The sequence below is a fragment of the Grus americana genome, chromosome Z, assembly GCF_028858705.1.
Source record: "Grus americana isolate bGruAme1 chromosome Z, bGruAme1.mat, whole genome shotgun sequence".
NCBI classification, from domain to species: Eukaryota; Metazoa; Chordata; class Aves; order Gruiformes; family Gruidae; genus Grus; species Grus americana.
Window position 1 is genome coordinate 38,207,386 of NC_072891.1, and position 25,350 is coordinate 38,232,735.

Here is a 25,350-nt window from a genome sequence, read left to right on the forward strand (position 1 = left end):
TTGGCTCCGCCTGTTGGCGGTGGAGCGCTTCGCCGTGTGGCGGCTTCCGTGGGCCGGCGGCAGGGTTCACCTCTCTCCGCCTGTGCTGGGGACCGGGAAAAGAGGTCTCGCATGTCCCTTACCGCCGCGGTAGGCAGCCGGCACCAGCTCCGGGCACGCTCCGTGCTCGTACGAGTCGGTCTGGCCGGGCGTCGCGGCAGGCGCCCGCTCTGAGGAGCCGGGCGGGGGGCGGCCTCTGGCAGGAAACCTGTCCCTTTCAGTTTCGCTCGCCATAAGGACGTGGTCTTTGATTTGAACAGTAGCGTCACAGAGACCGCCTGGGCTGTGGGGTCCAGCCTAGAGCTGCTGAAAGTTTCAACAGTTGAACTAGGAAACGCCATCAATCTGTGCAGTGCTCGCACTGTTTTTGGGAGAAGGCCCGGTGTTAGCGCAGCCTGAGCGGCTCCCACCCGGGTTTCCTTCCCATGACAGGGGCGGGATGGGACGCGCAGCCTCCGCGGCCGCCGCTGGCGCTGTCGGCTGATCCGCGCACTGCACCGGCCGGCCCAGGCAGGTGCAGTGCGCGTATCAGCCGAAAGCGCCCTTTCTCAGGAGAGACAGCCTCCGGTACTTGGCAAAGTAAAAACACAGTCTGCCTTATTAACCTCTTGCGTTTCACAGAGAGTGACGCGGGCACCCGGTTGCCTTGCTTGCCGATACATCTGTTCACAGCCTGCCTAACACCTTCGGCGCACAGGCGCCGTGCCGGTGATGGCGGCCCCGCGCCATACAGGACAGTGCGAGAAGCTGCCACTTGTTTCCATCAAACTCTTGGAGCCTTTTAAGTGCTTTTAAGGCGTACAAAGAAAGGGAGGGAGGGAAGGAAGGAGGGAGGGAGGCGGGCGGGCGGGCCACCTGTGTGGGGAAGCTGGCTCCTCAACGCTGCCAGGGAAACAGGGAAGAGGCGCTTCGGTCCGCCCGGCTTGCAGGGGTCCCTCCGGGCAGATAGCCTGACCCCTGCGGACCCCCACTGGCGGCCAATTGCCGGGCCCCGCCGAACCCTGCCAGGCGAGGGGCTGCCCCGACCGCTGGGCAGGAGCGGGAAGGCCGCCCCGCCCCTCAGGCAGGCCCGAGGCGCGGCGGGAGCCCGGTGGCAGGAGGAAGGGAGGTTTGGCCGGGCCGTCAGTGCGGCCGGGCCGGAGCGGCGGGCGGGCGGCATGGGACCGCTGCTGTGGTGGGACCAGCTGCGGGCCGGCAGCTCGGAGGTGGACTGGTGCGAGGACAACTACACCATCGTGCCCGCCATTGCCGAGTTCTACAACACGGTGCGTGGCGGCGGTGGCTGCCCGGCGGTGCGAGAGCGGCGGCCGCCTCGGCGCCGGGGGAGCGGACAAGAGGCGCGAGCTCGGCGCGGGGCCCGGCGGCGGGGGCGGCCGATGTGCGTGCGGGGGCACCGGCGCCGGCCGTGCGCGGCGGCTGCCCCGGCTGCGGAGGGGCGGGTGGGCGAGCGTGCGGGCGCGATCCGGCAGGCGGGTGGTGCCGCTGGAGCCCTGGAGGCTCCTGCTGCCCACCAAGTCCTTCTCATACAGGTTTTCATGGGGTTGTAGAATGCCCTTCTGTGGCTGCCTACTTCTTCCTTTTCCAGTCCCTGGTCCGCCTAAAATTAAAGAAAAATGAGCGGTTTGGTGTTGTAGGTATAAAATCGGGAGGTTTAGAAAGGGCTTATCATAAGCTGTGTGGTAAATAGTGTGCAGCAGGCCCTCTCCTCATCTGCATCGAGCCCTGTGGCAGCCGAGTGCAGAACTTTTGGGTGCTGGATTGCCTGTGTCCAGTACCCATTTGCACAGTTGTCAGCCACTTGACGGCATGCAGGGCAGTGGTGGATCAAGAAAAAAAATACTGAAGTGTTTTGAGGCAAAACTGGGTTTTATCTGGGTGGGTTTGGCTCCAAGAAGGCCAGCCTTTCAAGAACAATTTGCTTTGAGGTTGCAGGATGAAGTCAGCAATGTACTTCTGGGACAAGAAGAAATGTCTCTTTAAAGTAGCTGAAGGAAGGAAGGAGAGGGAAGAGGACTAATGTAATTATTGCTTCCTTCCAGTAAGCCGTGGTTCACCCCTGAGTGCTCTCACACCACCCCAATACATCTCAACTGCTGGAGAGAACTTGTGAAAACATAGGCCCAGCAACAGAGCCAGACTGCCCTGTACCACACGTCTTGGAAGGGGAGCAATGCTCCTTACATCCTGTTGATGCAAAGAATTGCAGTGACAAATTGATCCACCAGAGTGAGATAATGCATCAGGCTTTCTGGTAGTTTGCCTTTCCATGAAAAACACATGTCCAGGAGCAAACCCTGCAAATGCCTTATTTTCTGTTCTATAGCGGGTGGTGTGTGCACAAATAAGGAGCTGGGGCTTCTGCTTTGCCTCTTTTGTACTTCAGAATGGTCTTTTAGGGTTTTTTCTCCCAAATTCCATCCTTGTCTGAGCTACCTTTCCCTTTCAAGCAGTGTTTCTTTGACTGCTAACATCCAGTGGAAGAAAGAAGTAGGTATCTGGCTTCGTTCACTGGAGTGTATATCATGGGGAGTGCTGCACATATAGAGCAAGTAATTCCAAGGCACACGATGTACATTGCTAACCTCTTGTTTTTTCTTGTAGTTTGCTGCCAAAGTCATCTGGGTGGTGGCTGGTCTGTGCCATTGGAGAACTTTCAGGGTGTGTGGGGGAAACTGTCTGCTTTCTTTGTGTCTGATGTCACTGTGTGACAACCAAAAACAAAGGGAGGAAAAGGTCAGGATAAACAAGTTTCTTGAAGACAGCAAGTATGTTTTAGAGCCAGCTGTGCAGGGGGAAGGGTATCCTTCTGACTGTACTGAGCTGATTAGCAGTGGTATAGAAGCTTGCAAAATGCTCAGAGCTGCAGGTATGTCTGGATGAATAACTGAGGTTCCAGACAGGTTAACAGAGAGACACAGCAAAAAGGTTGCCCCGGAGCCTGCTGTATTGCAGCAGATGTGTACAAGTAAGTGACCTGTACACTGAAAGGGGAGGAAAAAAAAGAGGCTGCCTTGAGGGTATGCTGTGTTTAGCCTTTCTTCAGTAGTAACAAGTCATGGTAAGTGTTTGACTTCTGTGTTAGGAACTTCGGAAAATAAGACAGTGACTTGCAGTGGATTGATGGGCTTGTGTGACTGTATCCCCAAAAAGCCAGATGCTCACAGGACAGTTAGGAAATTTTGGCCCATAAGTGGAGTCTAAATTTTACTCCTTCTAAGATAGTTCAGTTCTGACTCTGACTCAAACCCTCTTGAAGTTTCAGGAAGGACTCTCCAGCAGACCTGAATCTGGCATCTGGGTCTTTAAGCTGTAGATTAAAACCTTATTAATCCGCTTTTTAAGCTGTCACGGCTGAGGTCAGAGTTGTAGTTGAGGTCTCATGCGATATTCATGTAAGCACAAAACTGGAACAGCTTATCTGAATCGTATTTTTTAAAAATCATTTATTTATTCTGGTGGGATTCAATCTTCATCTGTTATGCAAAAATTTAACGTGATTTAGTTAAAAAGCAAACCAAAGTGCTCAAGAGGATTAAATCAGTAGAAGAGTATCTGTTCAGAGGTTTTCTACAAATTGGTCAGATTAATTTTTTAAAACATACATGACCCAGACTGATGTGATTTTGTGTTCAGGTCTTATACTCTTTCAGTAAAGAGGCCACGAAACACTTTGTAACTCAAATTGGAAGTATAGTTATAGGAAAACTAGCTTTTTCTTTGGATTTGGTTTTGTGTTGGGTTTTTTTTTTTCCCCCTGAAATGGATAAAGTAATGTGTCCTGATGCAGTATAACCCCACTCTGGAACATATCAAATGCCTCCACACGATCAAAAGAATTTACCCTGTGCAGAGTTATTTACAAAAAAAGCTGTTGTTTGTGTTTTAAACACCTGAGAACTAACTTTTTTTTCTGTTGCTAGTGAAGTCAGTACTTTTCAGTTCAGTATGTTGCATTCAGTTGTGCATGTAATACACATTTCTTCCCAAATTTCCATTTAAAGAGGGAATTGCCAATGTTTTTACTCTTCTTTTGTTCCCTAGTGGCATGGAGATAAAAGTTTTAAAAAGCTATCAAATAGTCTTTAAAGTGTGACAGAATGCTAGTACTCTATCTACATCATCTTTTTTACTACAAAAGTCTTTTAGTGTATGTCAGTGGCATGCTCATGGATCAGGATATAGAAGATATAAACCCTCTGAACTCACCAAGAGCTATTTAGTTCCATTTTTGCTTTCTCCTTGCAGAGAGGTAGTGCAGTAAGTGTTGCCATGGTGGTTGAATACTACAGCTGCTGTTGTCTGGGAGACGTACCAGATAGCAAAGAATACTCGAACTTTGGTAGTACTGCAGGAGACATCCTACGTCAGGACTGTGGCCAGATGTGAGTGAAGTTACGTGGTCATGATCTGAGCAAGCCTCTGGCATGCCCTCTGTGGCCCATGCCCTATATTCCCTTCATACAATTAAGTAGTTGAAAATGAAAACTAAAGGTCCAGAATTGTATCAAGCCAGAGGATGGACTGTTATTGACAGGCTGCTTACCTTTTTTCCCAGAAATGTAACTTTTAATCATTGCTTTTTGCAGATCCCAGAGGAAATTCTCTATATTCGTGTAATTAGTTTTTGCACTAATCTTAAATGTATCAGTTGAATTGTATATTATCAAACCATGCAGGCCAATTTTGTATTATGTAAAAAAAATGCACATACGACATACTTTCTGAAACCAGAGCCAAATGGATAGGTACCTCACTTGCTTGGAAAGGGTAGTGTTAATAGTTGCAGTAATCTAAGGGAGTGGTCCTTGTAGGGAGCCAGGCTGATATCAGAGAGTTAAAACCAGCAGGTCAGTTCTAGTGTTGATCTAGTTGACACTGAACTTGAAACTAAGAGAACTTAAGCAGCGTGTTTCACAAAATGTTCCAGAGTCCTGATTTGAATATAACTTGCGGAAGATACGAGAAACAAAACTAAGCTATTGCATGAAAGAGATACATGATTATCACATTTTTTGTAAACTTAATAGAAAATAATTTCAGTACTAGAATTATTTCAACTTTTACAATGTTAGGAATTCGCGCTGGTGGCCATTGCAAAGAGTAGAAGTCATGGCCAAGCTCTAGGTTGCAAGGGTTTTCTTGCATTTGCAAGCAGGACCTTAGCATGAACAGGAATTCAGTGCCCAAAGAGCACTACTGTAGGGCAGAACTGCTCCCTTGTTGTCTAATCAGACCTGCATTGCTACAGGTGTGGTAAGTAGGTGTGTTTTCTTTGTTCCTAAGCAGAATAAGGACTTTTTGGTCACATTTTTATAGACTACCTCGTCTATAAAAAATTACTGTGTCTAATTTTCTTCATTGGTCAGTTCTAGCTGTAGAGATGTAGAGGTTTTCTTCCACACCACTTTGTTTATAACAATCTGTTTTTTCCCCTTGACACCTCTCTTTGGCCTAACTGTGGCAAAAAGCCTAAAATGCTTAGAGCACTCCCAGGTACCCAGAGGACTTGTTCATATTCTGTCATCCCTGCTACCAGTCACTGTTTATGCTTCCTACCTGTTTTGGGGTGAGGGGAGCCCTCCCACTCTGTGCTTGTATATCACATCACACACTGGCATCCTGGTCCACGGCTGTATTCCCAACGATGCTAATGGTCTGTGCTGCACGCAGCTGGTGGGTTTTTTATGAATGGAAGATGCTCAGCTTTGTATGTGTAGGCTGTTTTACATGGATTAAGCAAATTGACCTGCCTCTTAAAATTGGCTAAAATAGGTTATTAATTTATAAATAACTCTTTGGTCTTTACCTTGCCTCCCCAAGGTTATGCAATGTCCTGCACTCTGACATTGCCAGGTGCCCCTGTTGCCAACCTTCCACCATCTTAATTTGCGAACGACAAAGGCAAAATTTTCCACCTTAGTGCGGTGTAGGATTTCTGTAAGAAGAGTCCTTTTATTCCTGCTGAAGATGTGTTTGGTTTGTGGCGCTGTTCATCAGTTGGTGTCCCTACAGGTTTTTCTTATCTGATTTATGAGGGTGGCTTCCTACACGGCAAAACACACCACAGGACCTGGTAATTGGTGGAAGGATTCAACTCTTGCATTGATTCAGAAAGGGCAGTCCAGCAGGTGGTGGCTTTCTGGCACCTTTCCCTGGCATGACTGGCGGGTGTTGTGGCTTGGCTGCAAGGAGTGGTCTGCATTAGCACGTCTTTGCTTGGGCTATTGGCAGGGATTTGCATAGCTGCATGGGTTATGGCTCTTTCTAAGTATTTTAATGAAATCTAAAAGCCAAGACTTTGGAGGGAAACGCAGCTTGTCTGGGAGGATGTACCTTTAGCATGAGGGAGGGTGTCAGACATGAAGTAGATGGTGCTGAGAAACTACTTCTGTAATTATTGTCATTTTGAATGCCAGCCTAGGAATATGCTTTGATGAGCCTTGTAAATGTTAAATGAGAAGTGTCCATTTTAATCATCATAAGTTCTGTTCTCAGACAGTGTTGAGTGGTGGACAACAGTAGCTGAACAAACAAACGCTTTCTTTGTATGTTGTTCTTGAATACTTTCTCCACTAGATTTTCATTAATGTCAGTAAAAGTTTGTAATTCTCTGCGAAGGGGGGATCTGTCCCAAAGGAATACTCTTGTCCCAGAGTTGTATTCTATGTCCACTTTAGAGGAATGTTGCTGGGGATTATTTTCTCTTGTGCTTAGGCTAGGCAGGAGAACTCACCCTGTCCCCTGCCCGTTGTGAAGCAGCAGCAGAGTCTTTCCATAACTGCTCAGGTATAGTGCCATGGGCGGCCCTCAGCACTGGCAGCTCCTTCTGGGGAGAGCCAAGTGATGACTACAGTGACAGCTCCTACTAATCGCCGGTGAAGTGTTTTCAGCCTTTAACTGGAGAATCATGCTTTGGATTGTTGGTACCCATGAGAAAATACGTCTTTGTTCAACTCTTACATATTAAATTAAAAAAAGCTAGCAATGGTCTGAATTATCAGCCTTTTCACTTTCCTAAAACTAGTTTTCAGTCATATTCAGTTGTTTCTGTAATGGAGAACCAAGAGAAAAAATGAAGTGTAGAAGGATTTACAGCTTCAGATTCCTTTTACCCTACACAAAAAGGGTTCTAACTCTTTTAGCTTAGCTTTGTATTTCAGACCTTCCAGTTAATAGCTATTGCTCAGTGACTTGACTTCCCCAAAGCTTGAGTAGCCCTGTCTAGTGCCACTGCTTCTGGTGCTTTTTTCCTGCTAGGCTTGACAGGCATTGAGAGGACAGATCATTTGCCAGGATGTCCTGTTCCTCTGCTGCTTGCTCTTATAGGCTTTCCAAATTCCAACAGTCCTGAATATTTGTAGACTCTTAATAAAATTCCTCTGGGAATAGATTTGAAATGTAATTTAAAGATGTGACTAACCGCATTTTATGTTGCTTAAAGTTTTTATGCTGTTATTAGTTTAATGATGTTAAACATAGCAAGCTGATGCTTTACAAAAACAGCTCAGCTTTGGCAGAAACTGAGGGCCATAATTTGTCAAGCTCTGGCTTCACTGGATGACACAATATTTTCATAGATGTCTTAAACAAACCTTAAAAATTCATAGGGTGCCTATTTTCTCTCCTTGTGATACTGTGTTTGTTTTTTTTTCCCTAGATAAGCAACGTCTTGTTTTTTGTTTTACCACCCATATGTATGTGCTTATTCCGTCAATACGCAACCTGTTTCAACAGTGGGATATATTTAATATGGACTCTGCTGGTTGTGGTTGGTAAGTTGGTTAGTCTCTGTCTGCCTGCTCACGCATGAACTGAACTGAGAGAGGAAATCAGTTCTTCCTGCTTGCACTTGATTGTTTTGCAAAACAAAGCAATCCTGATGTCTATAGAGGGAGCTTGCTTGTACTTGCTTGAAGCTGAAGCAGCCGTAGTTTCTGAAAGGAAAATGCCTTTTGCAATTCGAGGTTAGTGGGAACTTTGGCCTTAGTTCTGTTCCCTTCCTAGCCTTCCTTTGCATAACTTCTTTTGCTTATGTCTGGGCTTAATCTACAGCAGTGCTGATCCTCCTTCCTCTGTTGCTCTTGCTTAAATGAGAGCTGAAAGTGCCCAGCACAACTGAAGAGGTTAACAGGTTTTGCATTGTAGTGAAAAGGCTGAAAGGCTTAGCTATTTTGTAGATGTAAGATTCTTAAGCTCTTTCATTCCTGGAGGCACTGGGAACTTTTAAAAGGATAATCAGAGCCCTGTGGGGCAGTGTAACACTTTCCATTTGTAAACCTATATCATGGAGTAGTCGTCAGATGCTGCTTTTCATCTTTGTGTTACCCACTTTTGTGCTGTTGAGAAAATTCAGCAGCAGCATTTGGCTTGTATTTCTGAATTGGTTTTGCATTTAACTTTACCATCTGATGCTTTTTCCCATAAATCTACCTTTCTAGTAGGAGCTGGCATCTTTAGTTGCTGCTTTGGTAATGTGTTTGCTTTGTAGTTAATCAGGTGCTGATGATTTAGATTGCCTTCTTAGGAAAGTTGGTGGTTTTTTCCAGGTTTCTTTTTTTTTTTTTTTAACCTTTTCCAGACCAAGTGGTATCCACCACTTGCAATGAAGTTCTGAACATGAGCAGTATGTTTCAGTCTATACAGTACTGCAACTATTCATACCACCTTTTGATTGATTCCTCCAGGAATTGGTTCTGTTTACTTTCACGCCACCCTCAGTTTCCTCGGCCAGATGCTGGATGAGCTGGCTATTCTCTGGGTCCTGATGTGTGCTCTTGCCATGTGGTTCCCTAGGAGATACCTGCCCAGAGTTTTTCGGAATGACAGGTAATCGTACATGTACACTTTCATGTTTCCTGAAACTTCTTATGCTAACACCTAAACCTGCATGTAATGGCACTGTGTTATCATCCAACCATTGCCACTGCTATCTTTTCTCACTCCATTCTCTTCCTGTTGCTTGTATCTCAGCCCATTTTGTTCAGAATTCCTGAGTCTGCGGTTGCTGATGGTGAGGTTTACGCTCTATAACTTCAGATCTTGGGATGAGGTGACTTGCATCTGGAAGTGCCTGTTCTTGCTGAATGTAGGGAGACCTTTACATGAGTAGTTTGGGGTTTTTTTTGTTTCCTTGGCATGTGCCTGATCAGATGTTGCTGGTGGGGAGGGGGAGTGCCTAGATTGGCCATTCTCCAAAATAGCTTGCACTGAGAAAAACATATGTTGAAATACCATGTGCGGTCTATGCAGTCTATGCCTTTGTCATGTTGGTGTGAATTTAGTACTTCTGCATATTGCAGCACAGTGCTATTACAGGACACCATCAACTTAACAAGCAAACAGGTTTTACTGGGGTGTTTTGGTCGATGACATGACATTTAGACATTTAGTTCAAGTAAAGAAGAGTTCAGAGTCTTGAAGAATTTCTGTTACTGCATGTAAATTATTCCTCAGAAGCCTAATGGGAATGTTATATGTCATTTATCATTACCTTCTGATGGGGTGCTGGGTAGGTTCATGGTATGGACCAAGAGGTTAAAGTGTATCCTTTTTAAAAGGAATAGTAACAATTTTTTGGTGAAATCCTGTTTCTATTAAACGTGGCATTAAAATTATAACTAATAATCTCCCAGGTTACAACTGATTCATAAAAATACTGAGATGAGGTGAAGGATGTCCCCTAGCCTAAATTTTTCAGAACACTTCTTCCTGAGAATCTCTCTAGGCATTTTAAGGTCTTAATTCCTTTCTGAAGTGTACAGAAGAAACTCATAATGGGCAACAAACCCTAACCCAAAACAGGTTTGGTTTATATTTTGGGGTTTTTTTGCTTTGCCTAGCTAATCCTGTAATATTATATCTATCCTGTACTCACTGCTGTGTTCTTCACTTTCTTCATCCTCATCACACTCTGGATCTTCAGTGCCGTAAATGTTATGATGTACCATGACCAGTTTGTGGTGTCTTTAGTCGTTAAGGCATTCACGTCAGATCAGAACTTCCTACTTAACTTGTTCCCGTCCAGCAGAAAGAAAAACTTTAAAGCAGAAGGCAGATGGATGAGCTAGGAATGAGTTAAGGTGATCACACTTGTGGCCAGGGAATGGTGCTGCACAAGTATACTGAGAGACGGACTTGTTCCTGACTGATTGCAGGAGAAGGAAGATCGACATGTGGCCTTTGGATTTTTAAACCAGTAATTAGTGTGTGTATGCACACGTATACATACACATGGCTGCTTCAAAAGACCACAGTCCAGCAAAGATTTGTGTATATGATTAATTCTGCATGCACTCGCAAATCTGTGCAAGATCCACATCCATTTTATGCAAATTGCCATTGCACCTCCTGAACACAGCTAGAGAAGCCTACATTTTGTTACATTATTAAAATAACTTTAGGATGTCTGGTTTTAGAAATTAGAAGTTTTAATTAAAAGCAGTTTTCCTCCAAAAAAACCTCCCCTATTCAGGAGCCGATTTAAAGCTGCCGTGGGTGTCCTATCTGGAGTTACTACCTGCCTCGCCTTCATTAAGCCTGCCATCAACAACATCTCCCTAATGACTCTGGGTGTTCCCTGCACAGCTTTGCTTATTGCTGAGTTGAAGAGGTGAGTACATTTCTCCTGAATGTAGCATTGCCTTCTGAGATCCTTAGGCGACTGTGTGATTAAACGCTAGGTCTGGCTTCAGTGCTAGCAGAACAGAAATGCTTCTCCCACATGCAAGCACAGATCTGGTATAAACTTGCTCTGTGAGTTCAGACATTTTTGGCAAAGATTTCTTTTTCCTAGGCCATTATACTAGGTCGGATATTGTCTGTCTTCTTGTGACATATCTCTTGCGTCAACCTGGTCTAACTCAAATTTGTTTATTGTGGAATGAGAGCAGAGGTTTCACTCTACTGACAGCGTTTCTGCTGTATAGTCTGCATAAGGGAGAGGTAATCACATGACCACAGTCTGGGTACTAGAGGGAATGTGGAGCAAGGCCCAAGCATGTGTGGAAGAAGTTCCAACTCTCGAAGTCGTACTGCAAGTCTTACACCACTTTGTCTTCTGACATGGATAATATAATGGAGTCAGACTGACAAGGTTAATTACTAGGTTGTAGAGGATAGCTGTCAGTCAGGGCCTTAGAAACTATAAAACCAGAATGCAAATAGGGAAGAACCTGAGACTGATCTTAACATTTTAGAGAGTCCTACCATGATAGCGATACCAATACCAGCAGCTGTCCAGAGACTTTTTTTTTTTTGCATCTCTTCATCTGCTGTAAAAAGGATCAGACAAGTACCAGCATATGAAGCTGTCCTTTCCCCCTCTTCTCCAGTGTCTGAGAAGGATTTTACAAGTTTTGTTGGCTCTTACATATTGCATATGTAAATGTCCATCAAAAGAAACAAGAGTAGGACCAAATGTCTGCATTCTGACTGCTCTTGTTAGAACAGAGATTCTCCTGTTTACTACTTTACCCTATTCTGCTGCTGTTTCTCTATATGATGGAAGCCTCTGCTAACAATGTTTTGTAAAGGTTTTCATGAGTCTTTTCTCATTAGAGATCCTGTTGACCAGCATTTATTTCTGTGATCAAAGAAAATCAGGGAGACAGCACACAAGTTAGTTATAGACAAGAAGGTCAGTAGCTGAAGAGTGTTGGTGGAGGTGTCTAATTTTGATGAAAGCACCAAGGAACTACTGACAGGGCAAATGGAGATCTGGTTGTGGCACTGAATAATTCATATGCACTCTACATATCAGTTTTCCAGGCATGAGCTCCTGAGAAACTTAAACGAATGAATTGTTAGTGTCTCATAAGATTGAATACTGTTGTGTCAAATCTTGGAATTGGTATACCTACAAATATTTGCTTTTTAAAACTCCTGAAAGGTCATATCTTACTTATATGTGTGGAGTTTCCCTGTCTGTTTTTTGAGAGAGAATTAAGGACAAAGAAAAACCTTCTTTTCAATTGGTGATTAAAAAGGACCTAAAGTGACATATGGCACTTTTAATTGTGCATTGGGATATACCTGTGTAATAGCTATGATTTTTATTTTTTATTAATTTCTAGTGTAAAAGGCAAATAATTAAAGGTTTTATTTTAAGCTATGCTGGTCTGTAGGAAATTTAAATGAGATATATTCTTGTAAACCTAGAGAAGAGGAGTCATCCCTTTTTGGAGGAGAAAAAATAATATAAGTGTTATTTAAAATGCCTGTAATTCTATCATTCTCTGCTACCACAGTCAGTACAGGCCTACACATCCGAGTCCTGGCAGTCTGCAGCGGAAATTTATCTGTGAAACAAGTATTTGGGAAAGGAAGGAGAAAAGTCTCCAGAGCAGTTTCTTCTGTTCCACGCTGAAGTTTGTGATGCGTTAGACCAAAAATTCCTGTTGTTCCTCTTCTAAGCTGGGGTCAATCTTGTACAGAATTCTAGTGAATCAGAACCACTATGTTTTCAAATAAGAATTTTCTGCCACTCATTTGTCCTTGATGAAGAGATAGTCACAAAAGAGCATTATGTTCTTAAATGTGGACCTGGTAGGGTAGAGCGTATGCTAGGAAGTATTGTGGGTGGGAGATGATCAAAAGAACAAAAGGTAGTTAAATGCATACTTGTCCTTGAAAGACGAGGAAATTGTAAAACTTTATTCTCATTTCTGTCCAAACAAATCCTTTCATATGTTTCATTAAAAAAAAACCAAACCCAACCCAAAAAAACCCCAAACCACCAAAAAGCAAAAGCTCTCCTAGGGGATCGTATCAGGGAGAAAGTGGATGTGGATTCTTTCGTTTGTTTTGGTCCAAGAAAAATAACCCTTGATATTATAACATCATTAAATTAGTCTGATTTAGTGAGTCATCATCAGGCGTGTAACTATGTCCATGTGCAGACAGATGCTAGATTATTGTTGCTCAGCTGACATCTGAGCCTTGAGCAGGTGAAGGTTTACCCTAGCTTCAGGTCTGTCTGTTCCTATTTGATTCTCCTACTAGAAATCTGGCTGTGCTTCATTGTTGCAGGTTACTCACAGTTCCCTTATTCTCTTGACTAAAAGGTTAAGCTAGTTAAAAGTTAAAATATTCCTTAGGGTATAAAGGGAGATACCTGTATCAAAATGAATCAAGCAGTTAATCGGCATCCAGCAGCTTGCATGATTTGAAGAAAAGCTGGCATGTTTTGCTGGGAGTGCTATGACACTGGAAGATAAAGCTGCTGGAAGTGTGTACCAGCCCAGTCCCATGGATGGCAAATGGCTGGTGCACACCAGTATTTGCAGAAACTCTGGTATTTAAATAACTGCTGTTTGTGTTAAACCAAGCACACCATGCCTTGTATAGGCAAAAGGTGCAAATGGAAATGCAAGCTTTGTGGGGTCCAGTTTCTTTCAGACTAGAGTAGATGTCGTGGTTTAACCCGGCAGGCAGCTAAAACAACCACACAGCCATTCACTCACTGCCCTCTCCCAGTGCGATGGAGGAGAGAATTGAAAATGGAAAAGGAAAAAACATGCTCGTGGGTTGAGATAAATACAATTTAATAGGACAAAACATAAAAAAAGGAAGGTAATAATAATATATATATACAAAACAAGTGACAAACAGCACGATTTCTCATCACCCTAAGTCGATGCTCTGCAAGACCCTGGGCTCCGCAAGACCCCTGCCTCCCAGCCCACCCCCAGTTATATACAGAACGTGTTGTCTGTGGTATGGAATATCCCTTTGACCAGTTTGGGTCAGCTGTCCTGGCTGTGTCTCCTCACAGCTACTTGTACGCCCCCGCCTTCTCCTTGGCAGGGCAGTATGAGAAGCTGAAGAGTCCTTGACTGCTTAGCAACAACTGAAAACATCAGTGTGTTACCAACATTATTCTCATCTTAAATCCAAAACATGGCACTATACCACCTGCCAGGAAGAAGATTAACTCTATCCCTGCCAAAACCAGGACAGTAGAGTAAGAACACGTCACAGATCACAGAGCAGTCACCAAGGTGAGCAGCTCTGGTGCTGGCAGGATCCATGGCGGAGCATTCTGGTGGGGTGCACAGGGGGATTCCTGAACCGGGGGAGCCTCTGGAGGAGCCGACAGAGCTGCCAGGACCCCGCTGCTTACACCACAGTGGCTGACGAGACCTGGGCAGGGCCAGCAGCAACGGCGGCCAAGCTCCCCACACATATAGAAGAAGCCCTTAGGGAGCACGAGCAAGCAGGAGCGCCACCAACAGGGTGGGCAAAGAGGGCGTGGCACGGCAGTTTGTGCAGGAAGGGCACTGTAGCTCTGCCGGCTCGACCAGGGAGCAATGGTATCCATGCGGCAGACAGCCATGGCCTCTCTAAACTCTGTCCCCACCTCCACTGGCACAGCTTCCCAGACAGAGCTCCGGTGGGAAGATGCTGCCACCCAGGTGTCAGGCTGCAGGCTGTGCCCTACTCTTATGGCAGCACCAGACAGCAGTAGTCAGCACACCTGTTGGAGGTGCGCCCAGGTAGAGGAACTGCGCCACTTAGTGGCAGAGCTGTGTGAGGAAGTGAGTAGGTTGAAGGAGTATCAGAGACTGAGAGAGAGACTACTGGAGTCAGAGCCTACCTTCCCTGGGATAGACACAACAGGCAGACAGGACACATGGGATGGAGGATTCCCTGTCCTCTTTCTGCCTGGCTGAGCACAGTGATTTAAGGGATAGGGAGCAATAGCGACAAGTTCCTGCCTGGCGCTGCAGACGCGTCTGCCCTGTGACTACCCCACCTTCCCAGGTGCCCTTGCATAACAGGTACGAGGCTCTGCGAGTGGAACCGAACAATAACGATGACAATGGTTCATCTAGCTTGGAGGTGTCACCGAGATTGAGTCGGTCTACACCCTGCATCAAAAATGCTTCTATAAAGAAAAAAAGACAAGTCATTGTCATAAGAGTCTCCCTTCTGAAGGGAACAGAACGCCCAATATGCAGACTGGACTTCCTTAGGGAAGTCTGCTGCCTCCCAGGGCCTGGGTTAAAGACCTGGAGAGAAAGTTTCCTAACCCTAGTATGGCCTTCAGGTTACTATCCATTATTGATTTTTCAGGTAGGCAGTGATGAAATTGCAACAAGAAGTCCAAGCGCAATCATGAGAGACATCAGTGCCTTGGGATCACTGGTTGAGGGATCAGGAGCACAAGTGGTGTTCTCCTCTATCTTTCCAATTGCAGGGAATTATGAGGGGAGAAACAGGAAGAGCCAGCAGAACAATACCTGTCTCTGAGACTAATGTCACCAGCAGAATTTGGGGTTTTTTGATCATGAGTTGGTCTACATGACACCAGGCTTGCTGGCGACAGATGGGGTACACCTGTCTCAAAGAGGGAAAAGCATCTCTGCGTGGGAGTTATCAGGGCTCCTTGAAAGAGCCTTGAACTAGATTTAATGGAGGAAAGGGATGAAACCAGACTCGCTAGAGATAAGCCTGGGGGCAGCATGCCAATGTTTGAAGGACGGTGTGCTAGCAAGGTCCTTGGGAGGCAGACCTGAAGGGCACAGGAGTCCAGGAAGGCTGGACAGTCTTCAAGAAGGAGATCTTAAAGGCACAGGAGCAATCTGTCCCTGTGTGCTGAAAGATGAGCTGGCAGGGAAGAAGACCAGCCTGGCTGAACAGAGAACTTTGGCTGGAACTCAGGAAAAAAAAGAGAGCTTATGAAGAAGGGGCAGGCAAGTCAGGAGGACTACAAGGGTGTTGTGAGGTTATGCAGGGAGAAAATTAGATGGGCCAAAGCCTGACTAGAACTTAATTTGGCTACTGCAGTAAAAGACAATAAAAAATGTTTCTGTAAATACATTTGCTACAAAAGGAGGGCTGAGGAGAATCTCCATCCTTTATTGGATATGAGGGAAAACATAGTGACAAAGGATGAGGAAAAGTCTGAGGTGCTTAATGCCGCCTTTGTCTCAGTGTTTAGCAGTAAGACCAGTTGTTCTCCAGGTACCCAGCCCCCTGAGCTGGAAGACAGGGATGGGGAGCAGAATGCAGCCCTCATAATCCAGGGGGAAATGACTAGTGACCACCACTTAGACACACACAAGTCTATGGGGCCAGGTGGGAACCACCCAAGGGTACAGAGGGAGCTGGCAGAAGTTCTCACCAAGCCACTTTCTGTAATTTACCAGCAGTCCTGGCTAAGCGGGGAGGTCTCAGTTGACTGGAGGTTAGCAAATGTGACACCCATCTACAAAAAGGGCCAAAAGGATGATCCGAGGGACTACAGACCTGTTAGTCTGACCTCAGTGCTGGGGAAGGTCATCGATCAAATCATCCTGAGTGTCATCACATGGCACGTGCAGGACAGCCGGGTAGTCAGGCCCAGTCAGCGTGGGTTTATGAAAGGCAGATCCTGCTTGACTAACCTGATCTCCTTCTATGACAAAGTGACTCACTTAGTGGATGAGGGAAAGGCTGTGGACGTTGTCTACCTGGACTTTAATAAAGCCTTTGACACCGTTTCCCACAGCATTCTCCTGGAGAAACTGGCTGCTCATGGCTTGGACAGGCGTACTCTTTGGTGGGTAAAAAACTGGCTGGAAGGCTGAGCCCAGAGAGTTGTGGTGAATGGAGTTACATCCAGCTGGCAATCAGTCACAAGTGGTGTTCCCCAGAGCTCAGTACTGGGGCCAGTTCTGTTTAATATCTTTATCAATGATCCAGACAAGGGGATTGAGTGCACCCTCAGTAAGTTTGCAGACAACACCAAGTTGGGTGGGAGTGTTGATCTGCTTGAGGGTAGAAAGGCTCTGCAGAGGGATCTGGACAGGCTGGATCGATGGGCTGAGGCCAATTGTCTGGCGTTCAGCAAAGCTGATTGCCAGGTCCTGCACTTGGGTCACAACAACCCCATGTAATGCTACAGGCTTGGGGAAGAGTGGCTGGAAAGCTGCCTGGTGGAAAAGCACCTGGGGGTGTTGGTCGACAGCCAGCTGAATATGAGGCAGCAGTGTGCCCAGGTGGCCAAGAAGGCCAACAGCATCCTGGCTTGTATCAGGAATAGCGTGGCCAGCAGGAGCAGGGAAGTGATTGACCCCTGTACTCAGCACTGCTGAAGCCAAACCTTGAGTACTGTGTTCAGTTTTGGGCCCCTCACTACAAGACAGACATTGAGGTGCTGGAGCGTGTCCAAAGAAGAGCAATGAAGCTGGTGAAGAGTCCAGAGCACAAGTCCTGTGAGGAGCAGTTGAGGTAACTGGGCTTGTTTAGCCTGGAGAAAAGGAGGCTGAAGGGAGACCTTCTCGCTCTCTACAGCTACCTCAAAGGAGGTTGTAGCGAGGGGGACGTTGGTCTCTTCTCCCAAGTAACAAGCAACAGGACAAGAGGAAATGACCTCAATTTGTGCCAGGGGAGGTTTAGATTGGCTATTAGGAAAAATTTCTTCACTGAAAGAGTGGTCAGGCATTGGAACAGGCTGCCCAGGGCAGCGGTTGAGTCACCATCCCTGGAGGTATTTAAAAGATGTGTGGACATGGCACTTAGGGACATGGTTTAGTGGTGGACTTGGCAGTGCTAGGTTTACGGTTGGACTCGATGATCTTTAGGGTCTTTTCCAACCTCAGTGATTCTATGATTCTGTGATTCTATCTGCACGCAGCAGCAGCATGAACAGCTCTTTTAGACCCTCGGCTGACAGGTTTTTTTTCAGTAGTAATTTGATCAATGCCCACATCTATTGAGAAATAAAAGAAACAGGTTGGGTCCATGTCTCTTGCCAGTGTCCAGGTGGTATTTGCATTACATCTCCTCATTGTGGTAAAAGCAGTGGCAGGTAGGAAGCTTTTCAGACCCCTGTCTCCTCAGCAAGCATGTCCTGAGGCCATCCAAAGCACAGTCACTCCAGGAACTGAAGACTCTATGATGGGTGATCATAGAAAACCCGGGAGCATTGCACAGATCGGCAGGCTGTGTTCACCTCATTGTAGTCTTTTGCAGTACACCCTGCAGCATCTAGTCTTAAGTTTATAAAAATAAATTTCAGTACCCGATGGTGGTACTGATCAAACTTGTCATTACAATCTGTACCATTTCTATGGCTGATCTTGCATTGGGAAAGTTTCTTCAGGTAAGATTTCAGGTTTTTCATTGCAGCCTTGAACTCTGAATCATGCAGATTGATTGTCTTCTCATCTTGGTATTCAAACTAGTCCGATATTGACAGGCATGGTCACTGACGTTATTTATAGATGACTTAAAAAAGAAATGCCAGATCGTAAAACCAACTTGTGCAAAGGACGCTGGGGAAAATCCTCTGTCAACAGGATTAGGCAGTTGGTAGCTTTTCTGTCGTTAATCCAGTAGCTATAAAGGTGCCTTCTGCTCAGCCTTAGGAGTTTCTTAATCCCAAATGCCTGTTAAAATGTCAACTGAAATAGCATTTCAAGAGTGAAAAAAATACCCTACAGGGAAAACTGTACTAATTCTTTAGCTTGCAATATACCAGAGCCAGCAACACTGCTGCTCCTGCAACACATTCAGAAAAGTGTTCCTGGACAGAGCACTCTCCATATGTTTCTAATTTTTCTGAATGCTTAGTTTGGCTCCTTTAGCAAATCTCCAGTACCAGTGGCAGTTCTGCTTTTCCACTACAGAGAGGCAGGAGTCATTCTCTGCCCCTGTCCTCCTCCAGCTGTGTAGTTTGAGATCATCTCACATGTGCGGGAGGGTACAGTGACAAATGTTAGCTTGGGGACAGAGCTGGCGTTACTACTTCCATGACAGTGAATGCAGGGCAGCCTGTGGCTTGTAGGCTGTGTGTGGCCATGGAGACAATTAGCAGTAAACGTTGGAAAAATTAGAACTCTGTAAATGTATCAAATGAGAACAACAGGTTTCAGGCTGACAAGTATTTTTTGTGGAAGACAGAATGATTGAAGAGCTTTTTGGTCTGTGTTGCACTGTGTTAGTTGTCAAAGTCAGTCATGCATTAAGATCAGGGACCATAAATACTACTGCAGTGCACACAGTAAAGATGTGTTTGCCTATTCTAGCTTCCTCCTGCAGGGATACACATTTTAATTGCTTCTGAGTGTCACAAAGCAATGTGTCCCTTTAAAGGACCTGTTTGCCAGCTATTGCTCAACTTCCAGATGCAGTGAACGCACCCAAGGATTGTGTGGAAGAAGACAGGTGGTTTAGTGTCAAGTCTGCTGGGGTGAACTGGATTGGAGCAAAAAGGTTGGCTGGTGATCTGCTGGAGAGGAAGAGGCATGGAGACATTCTCAGTAACTTTTTGGCAGAGGTGTAAGACACGGAAGATGAGGGTGGATTAAAGGAGCCCTTCTTGAAGACCTTGTGGTAGAGGAAGGGATTGTGAAGTGCTTGGCACTGACTTGTTTCCCTTCTAGGATGCAGAAGGAGAAAATGGGCCTGTAACCCTGATGAAGGCTGAGTATTCCTTGTTATACTGGCTAGAGATTTGGCTTATTGGTTTAGTCTTGAGATGTAGCTCAAACAAGTCACTTTAAACAAATTATTCTGTCATCTGATTAATAGGTTTGGGAGTGCTTTGGGAGGTCATATCAGTGAGCTAAGAAGAGCAGTTCTTAGAATTCTAAGAGAGCACTGAACGGTTCTTGGTCCCAGGGATCTGAGAGAAAACCAAGAGTTAACAACAAGAACAAAAGAAAAAAAAGGCAGGGGGCAGAATTCCAAATAATTTTTGCAGAAGGCAGGGGAGCTGAGCCATGCCTTCCCTTGGCCACATAGGGCTGGTCATGTCCCAATCTAATTTTGCTTTATAGATATCGTTAACAGCAGAGCTGCATCTAGTGGCACCGAGAGGCCTAATCCCAAAACAGCAGGTGTAGGTAGACAGCAAATTATTAACTATAATAGCATTTGAGGACCTGAAGATTGTATTGATGCTTTCTTTTTCTTGATTTTACTCTTTTGAGCAAAGCTGCACAGTTATTAAGATAGTTCTAAGATGTGGAAAAGAACAAAGTGTCATATAGGGAAAGAAAACTGTGAGCTTTTGAGTAGATCTGCAACACAGGTAATGCTATGTAAGTATCCTGGCATCTGCTCTTGTATTCAGTGATGGTCAACTGCAGACCACACTGCCTGTCAAAACAGCAAATGCTTAGTGCTCTCTATCTCGCTGGTGTACCTCTATAGGAACAATTCAGGTTTCTTGCAGAGAGAGAGAACTGCAGCTTAGTCAACATGACATTCTGTCTGAGACGTGGATGCCTGCACCATCTACCAAACCATGCTTCTTTGACCCCTTGGGGTAGAGGCTCCTACCTTAGAAGCTCTCTGGAACTGTTACATTGTGCAATACTAAATTGTAGGTGAGGGGGAATCAACTAACCAATTAAAACAAGCCTCATCTAGTTCCTTTTTTACCAATCTTTATATAGTGACAAATACGAACGAGTCTGAGCACGTGCTGCATGGCAGGTTGTTACCAGACAGCCTGTATAATTAATCACAACTTCTCCTAGATACGGGAATGCTTTGATGTTTGCCCACCATTTGCACATTGGCAATTACAACAATACCCAAAACACAGCTACTGATTAAAAGATTTGTCACCTCACCACTGCCTTGCATCACAGCCATATTTACTCTGAGTTCCTCTGTTAAGGATGTTTATGGTGGAGCCATTTTAAAGATGTGTGCCCGGCACTATGAATCCTACCCTAAAATACATACAACCAAAAAGCATCAAGCTACCATTACAAAGCAAATTTTGTTTTGTTTTGTAACAACTTCTTTGTCTTTTTCTCCTCAGGTGTGAAAACCTGCGTGTGTACAAACTGGGTCTCTTTTCAGGTCTTTGGTGGATGCTAGCACTTTTCTGCTGGATCAGTGACAAAGCGTTTTGTGAGATCTGGTCCTCATTTAACTTCCCCTATTTGCACTGTGTATGGTAAGTGTTGTGTATAAACTCCACAGTTTGATTCAAATGCGGTATGTCCTCATCACGTTACCCTTCTGTGCTGCCTGGTGGCCATTTCTGATTAGTGCTAGATAGAATTACTGGTAAGATTATAAACCCAGAGCAAGTCTCACGCTATCCAAGGTGGCAGATTAGAAGTCTCTTTGGCCTGATGAGATTGTTCAGACACTAAGTTCATTAACTGTAACTGAATTCCTTGCCCTACTGGTTACTAAGAATCCCACAGCACTGCTCAACTGAAGCAGTGACTGTGACAGCTTAAACTTCCACTGTTAACAAGTGAGGGAGAAGTGGGGGAGCAGTGATGCCTTTGATGCCTTTTTTCTTTTACCACCCAGCAAATTGTGCTCTCTTATTCAAGGTGCCATATCTCAGCATTTCTACACAAATCTGTCAGGTGCAGAGAGGCCAAAAAGCTGCAGCCAGTTTAGACCAAGGATAAGCTATGATTTTGTGGTTTTCCTTATCTTTCCCTGCATGCAAAGGGCAGACAGCAACCCTATGGGGGACTTGGGAAGAAGGTGAAGGACAGACTGATTTTAAAGCATGGGGATATATATTTCGTTGCTTTACTGAAGTCATGATACTGATTTTTTTCTTTTTTTGGGGGGTGTGGGTGTTTATCCTCAGGCATATTTTGATTTGCCTTGCGGCATACCTGGGCTGTGTCTGCTTTGCTTACTTTGATGCTGCCTCTGAGATCCCTGAGCAGGGCCCTGTCATAAAATTCTGGCCCAGTGAAAGATGGGCGTTCATCGGGGTACCCTATGTCACCCTCCTCTGTGCAAACAAGAAAACACCTGTGAAGATCACATGAAGTTGGCCATGGAATGGAGATGGAGTTTCAACTTACATTCCAGCACAGTATTTAAATTATGGTAAATGAATAGGGTTGTATTTTATCTTCTTCCTAAGATATGCAGTGCTTCCGGTGTCATAAAAAGAGGAGGCATTTGTGTTCTTTCCTCTCTCTGGAGAGGAGAGAGAAAGAGGGAAAGTGGAGGCTCTTGAACACTAACCACTAGCTTCTCTGGTTGGCTCGGTTTTGCACTGTGTTTTCAATGTAGCATTTCTTTTGATAAAAGCTCTTTCCAAATACCAGGGTCAAGGAATGATGTTTCTGCAGTAGGTCACCTCTGGTGCTTGATTCACTGCTTTTGAAACTTCTGGCTTAAGGCTTTCTTTGTGAAAGAAGCCAGTCCAAGATGCCTACATGCCATCCTGTGTCCTTCTCAGCTCTGATTTTGATGTGGTTGCACATGGCCACAAGAGTGTGCTCAAAGCATGAGCTCCTCCCAGCCTGGCATGTAACACAGGGAGTCCAGCTGTGCATCACATTGGATCACAGAGTATGTGGTTGCTTTCCCAAGTACAACAGAAGACCAGTGCTAAGTGTTTGCAACTGGGTAACTTGATCAGTGCAATTAGGCAGTGTAAATGCAGGAATAGCTAACAGAAGATTCAGTCTTTAAAACTAAGTAGAAGTTCAAGGGTTTTGAATTTTTCTGTATTTCCACTGACCTGTGGACATTTGTATGCTGCATATTTCCCGTTTACAGACATGTCACAGAAATCCCCCCTCTACCTCTGCAGACACATTCGGTGTTGAGGTTGGCATGGAATCTCACACAGAAGTGTGAACATTAACTTCAGTAAGAGCTCAGGTCAGCATAGATTGGCAGTGTGATTAAACTATAAACACTCAGAGGTGCCTAGCCATATGCAGCCTAATTTGAGAGTTAACTTCTCACCAATGCATTGCAAAGTGATGTGAACAATAGTCCAGTGCTCTGCTAGTTATACTTTAGAAAAAAATAGATAGTTTAAAAACCAAGCTGAAGATTTCAATTTCAGTGAGCAATGAAATGTGGCACAGAGTCTTGCATTCTTACAAAAGAATAGTAGATTCAAATTTTCCGTTTGTTTTTAGCTTGTTTTGTAAAGATAAGGGATGTCTAGATCCTCTTAGTTTTAAGGTTATACTTTGGGGCTGAGGTTCAGGAATGGCTGTGGTTCTTGCAAGAAATTTATGCTAGGTCTGTTCAAAAATGATGCAAAGGGCAGGCATGTTTTTCAAATATTAGTAATTGTAGCTGCTAATAGCTGCAGCCTTGGAGAAAATAGGGTCTGCTTACATTCCACCTAATATCAGAACTGTAAATGGTTAAGGCTTTGGATATACACTTTTATTAATAAGTGATAATTTCTTTCTGAATATAAGACCAGGAAATACCATTTCCTCTGTGCTTCGCTAAGAAGACTCACATTGTACTTGTTTTTTATCAATATGAAAATGTACTCTATACAGTATCATCTTTAGGAAAGTGGCTTTTAACAAGAACTTTGGGGTGAATTAACTTTCAAGCATTGTAAAACTTTTCAGATAACTTTTGTATTCAAATTTATGCTTAGAAAACAAGAGCTAAGGTGTATGCTGTTAGACTTAAAGCAAAGTTGTTAGTGGGAGATATGACTGTCTTCTGAGAACTTCAAAGTGGGTAAGTAGCCTAATGCCAGATTGACTGACAGATCATAAAAGCAGCAAAATCTGTTCATTGGAACAATGCAGATTTATACCACTTGCTGGCAGATTTGCTGAGAGAAACGTGTTTTGGATACACAGTCATAATTTTTGTATGAAACTTGTTTGTAAAAATTCATACAGTCACGTTTGTTACTCGTTGAAACACAGTGGCTTTTTCCTTTTCTTTCCTCTGTCCCTAGTTATGAAATGCTCAGTTTCAAACACATCTCAGGTATTGAAAGTCATATGATTAGATCCTTATACAGATAGGCTTGCTGGCTGGAACCTAGCTAAGGCTGCTGATGCCTGACACGACCCTACTTTGAGTAAGATTTTTTGATATTGTTTGCTAAATTATTATGTTATGGTAAATAAGTTATTTTCAGTATTGCTTGGGAAATTAGTAACTGCAGACATAATCTACTATTCAAAGTTACTGGAGCCTTCATACTTAATACTTTGTTTGAAAGCAACCTCTGACTCAAAGGGCTCTCATCAACCGGCTGTCAACTGCTGTCTTCTGCTCTGCAGAGTCTGACTGCTCACAAAGAAGTAATTTTATAATTTAAAAAATGACAGTAGTGCATTCAGCTATTGTAGAGGTGAATGAATGCAGGTACAGGCCAAGAGTCATCTCCTGTATTTTTATTAACTAACCTCTAGCCTTTTTACTCTTCATAGGAGATTCTGTGAACAAAGATCACTATCTGATATTCAGACCTCCACTGTAGAAATGGTTTGGAGTATTCTACTGTAACAGCAGCACACCACTTTTAGATGTAGCTACTGCACTTTAAATTAATATTAACTTATATGTTCTGTCAAAAGCTACATTTATTTCAAAAAAGAAAAACGTAGTTTTTACCAGATTCACAGCTTTACGGATTGCACTTTGGACTAAGGCTCCAGTTCACGATAACATTAGTACCCAAAGAAGTATGTGATTGGCATACAAAGGGATTTGTGCACTGTCCTGACCATATAGATGAATGGACATGCGCACAAATAGCTGTGTTGTGGTGGAGTATAAAGTGATGGATATGCACCCTCAGGTTTTAAAGCCCCAGAATGCTTTCTTCCCTTGCCAGCAGGAAGTGAGTGGGTTCCGAGTCCTTAGGTTCAATTAGTATTTTAGTTTAATTAGTGTGATGCAATAGTGTGTTGAGCATAGTGTAGATGCTGTATATTGGCGTGTAATATCTGTCATTCCTTGAATGTTAAACTTTAGGATGTTTAAGAAAGGATGTTTAGCTCTCAGTGATGGCAAATGCCCAATTCACAGTCACTAAAATCTCAATAACTAGTATGTAAGGAGTGGTGTTGGATTTTTTTCTTCAGTCTCCATTGAAGTCTGTATACTGAATGTTCGTGGAAAGTATGTAATATTTTGCAACATTAAATTGCTTTTGGAATAAATATTGTTTGCCTTTTCATATATCGTGTTTGTGGAGAAGAATGCAGCTGCCAGTATAATGCCTTGAAGTATGGTTAGGATAAGTTCTCCATCACACGGGTAACAGCAGTTCTGACTCTTAGAGAAGGAGCAAGACTGCATTAGACAGAAGACCATTAATAAATGAGATAGAGATTACTTTGCTGAGCAAACTGATTTTTTGCAAGTAGAGCGCACACTTGAAAAACTGCAAGCCCATGAATCAACAGGGACAAGTACCAAGAAATGGCTAAAAATGAGTGGCCTGTGTTTACACAAATCCAGAAAACTGGGTAGGAGTGAGTACATCTAGGAGAACGAAGTGTGAATCTTCAGTATTTGTTTCCCAAGACTGTGCTCCCAACTTAGGGAGGGAGATAATGGCTGTATAGTAGCCTTGCACCTGCCCCTCCCCTCCTACTTCCCTTG

At 44.3% G+C, this 25,350-nt stretch overlaps 1 protein-coding gene across 4 annotated transcripts; it reads left to right on the forward strand.

Moving 5' to 3' along the window:
• Positions 1 to 30: 30 nt before the first annotated feature.
• Positions 31 to 24,905, forward strand: ACER2 (alkaline ceramidase 2). Of its 4 annotated transcripts, none has more exons than XM_054809404.1 (6): positions 31 to 129; positions 7,697 to 7,811; positions 8,724 to 8,865; positions 10,511 to 10,648; positions 20,798 to 20,935; positions 21,596 to 24,905. In XM_054809404.1, exons 1-6 carry the CDS (start codon positions 112 to 114, stop codon positions 21,780 to 21,782), a joined length of 738 nt encoding a protein of 245 aa, XP_054665379.1. In that variant the 5' UTR covers positions 31 to 111; the 3' UTR covers positions 21,783 to 24,905. The 4 variants fall into 4 exon arrangements, with proteins under 4 accessions (XP_054665379.1, XP_054665377.1, XP_054665380.1 ...); XM_054809402.1 differs by lacking the exon at positions 31 to 129 and adding an exon at positions 923 to 1,304; XM_054809406.1 differs by lacking the exon at positions 31 to 129 and adding an exon at positions 2,650 to 2,697.
• The last annotated feature ends 445 nt before the right edge of the window (positions 24,906 to 25,350 follow it).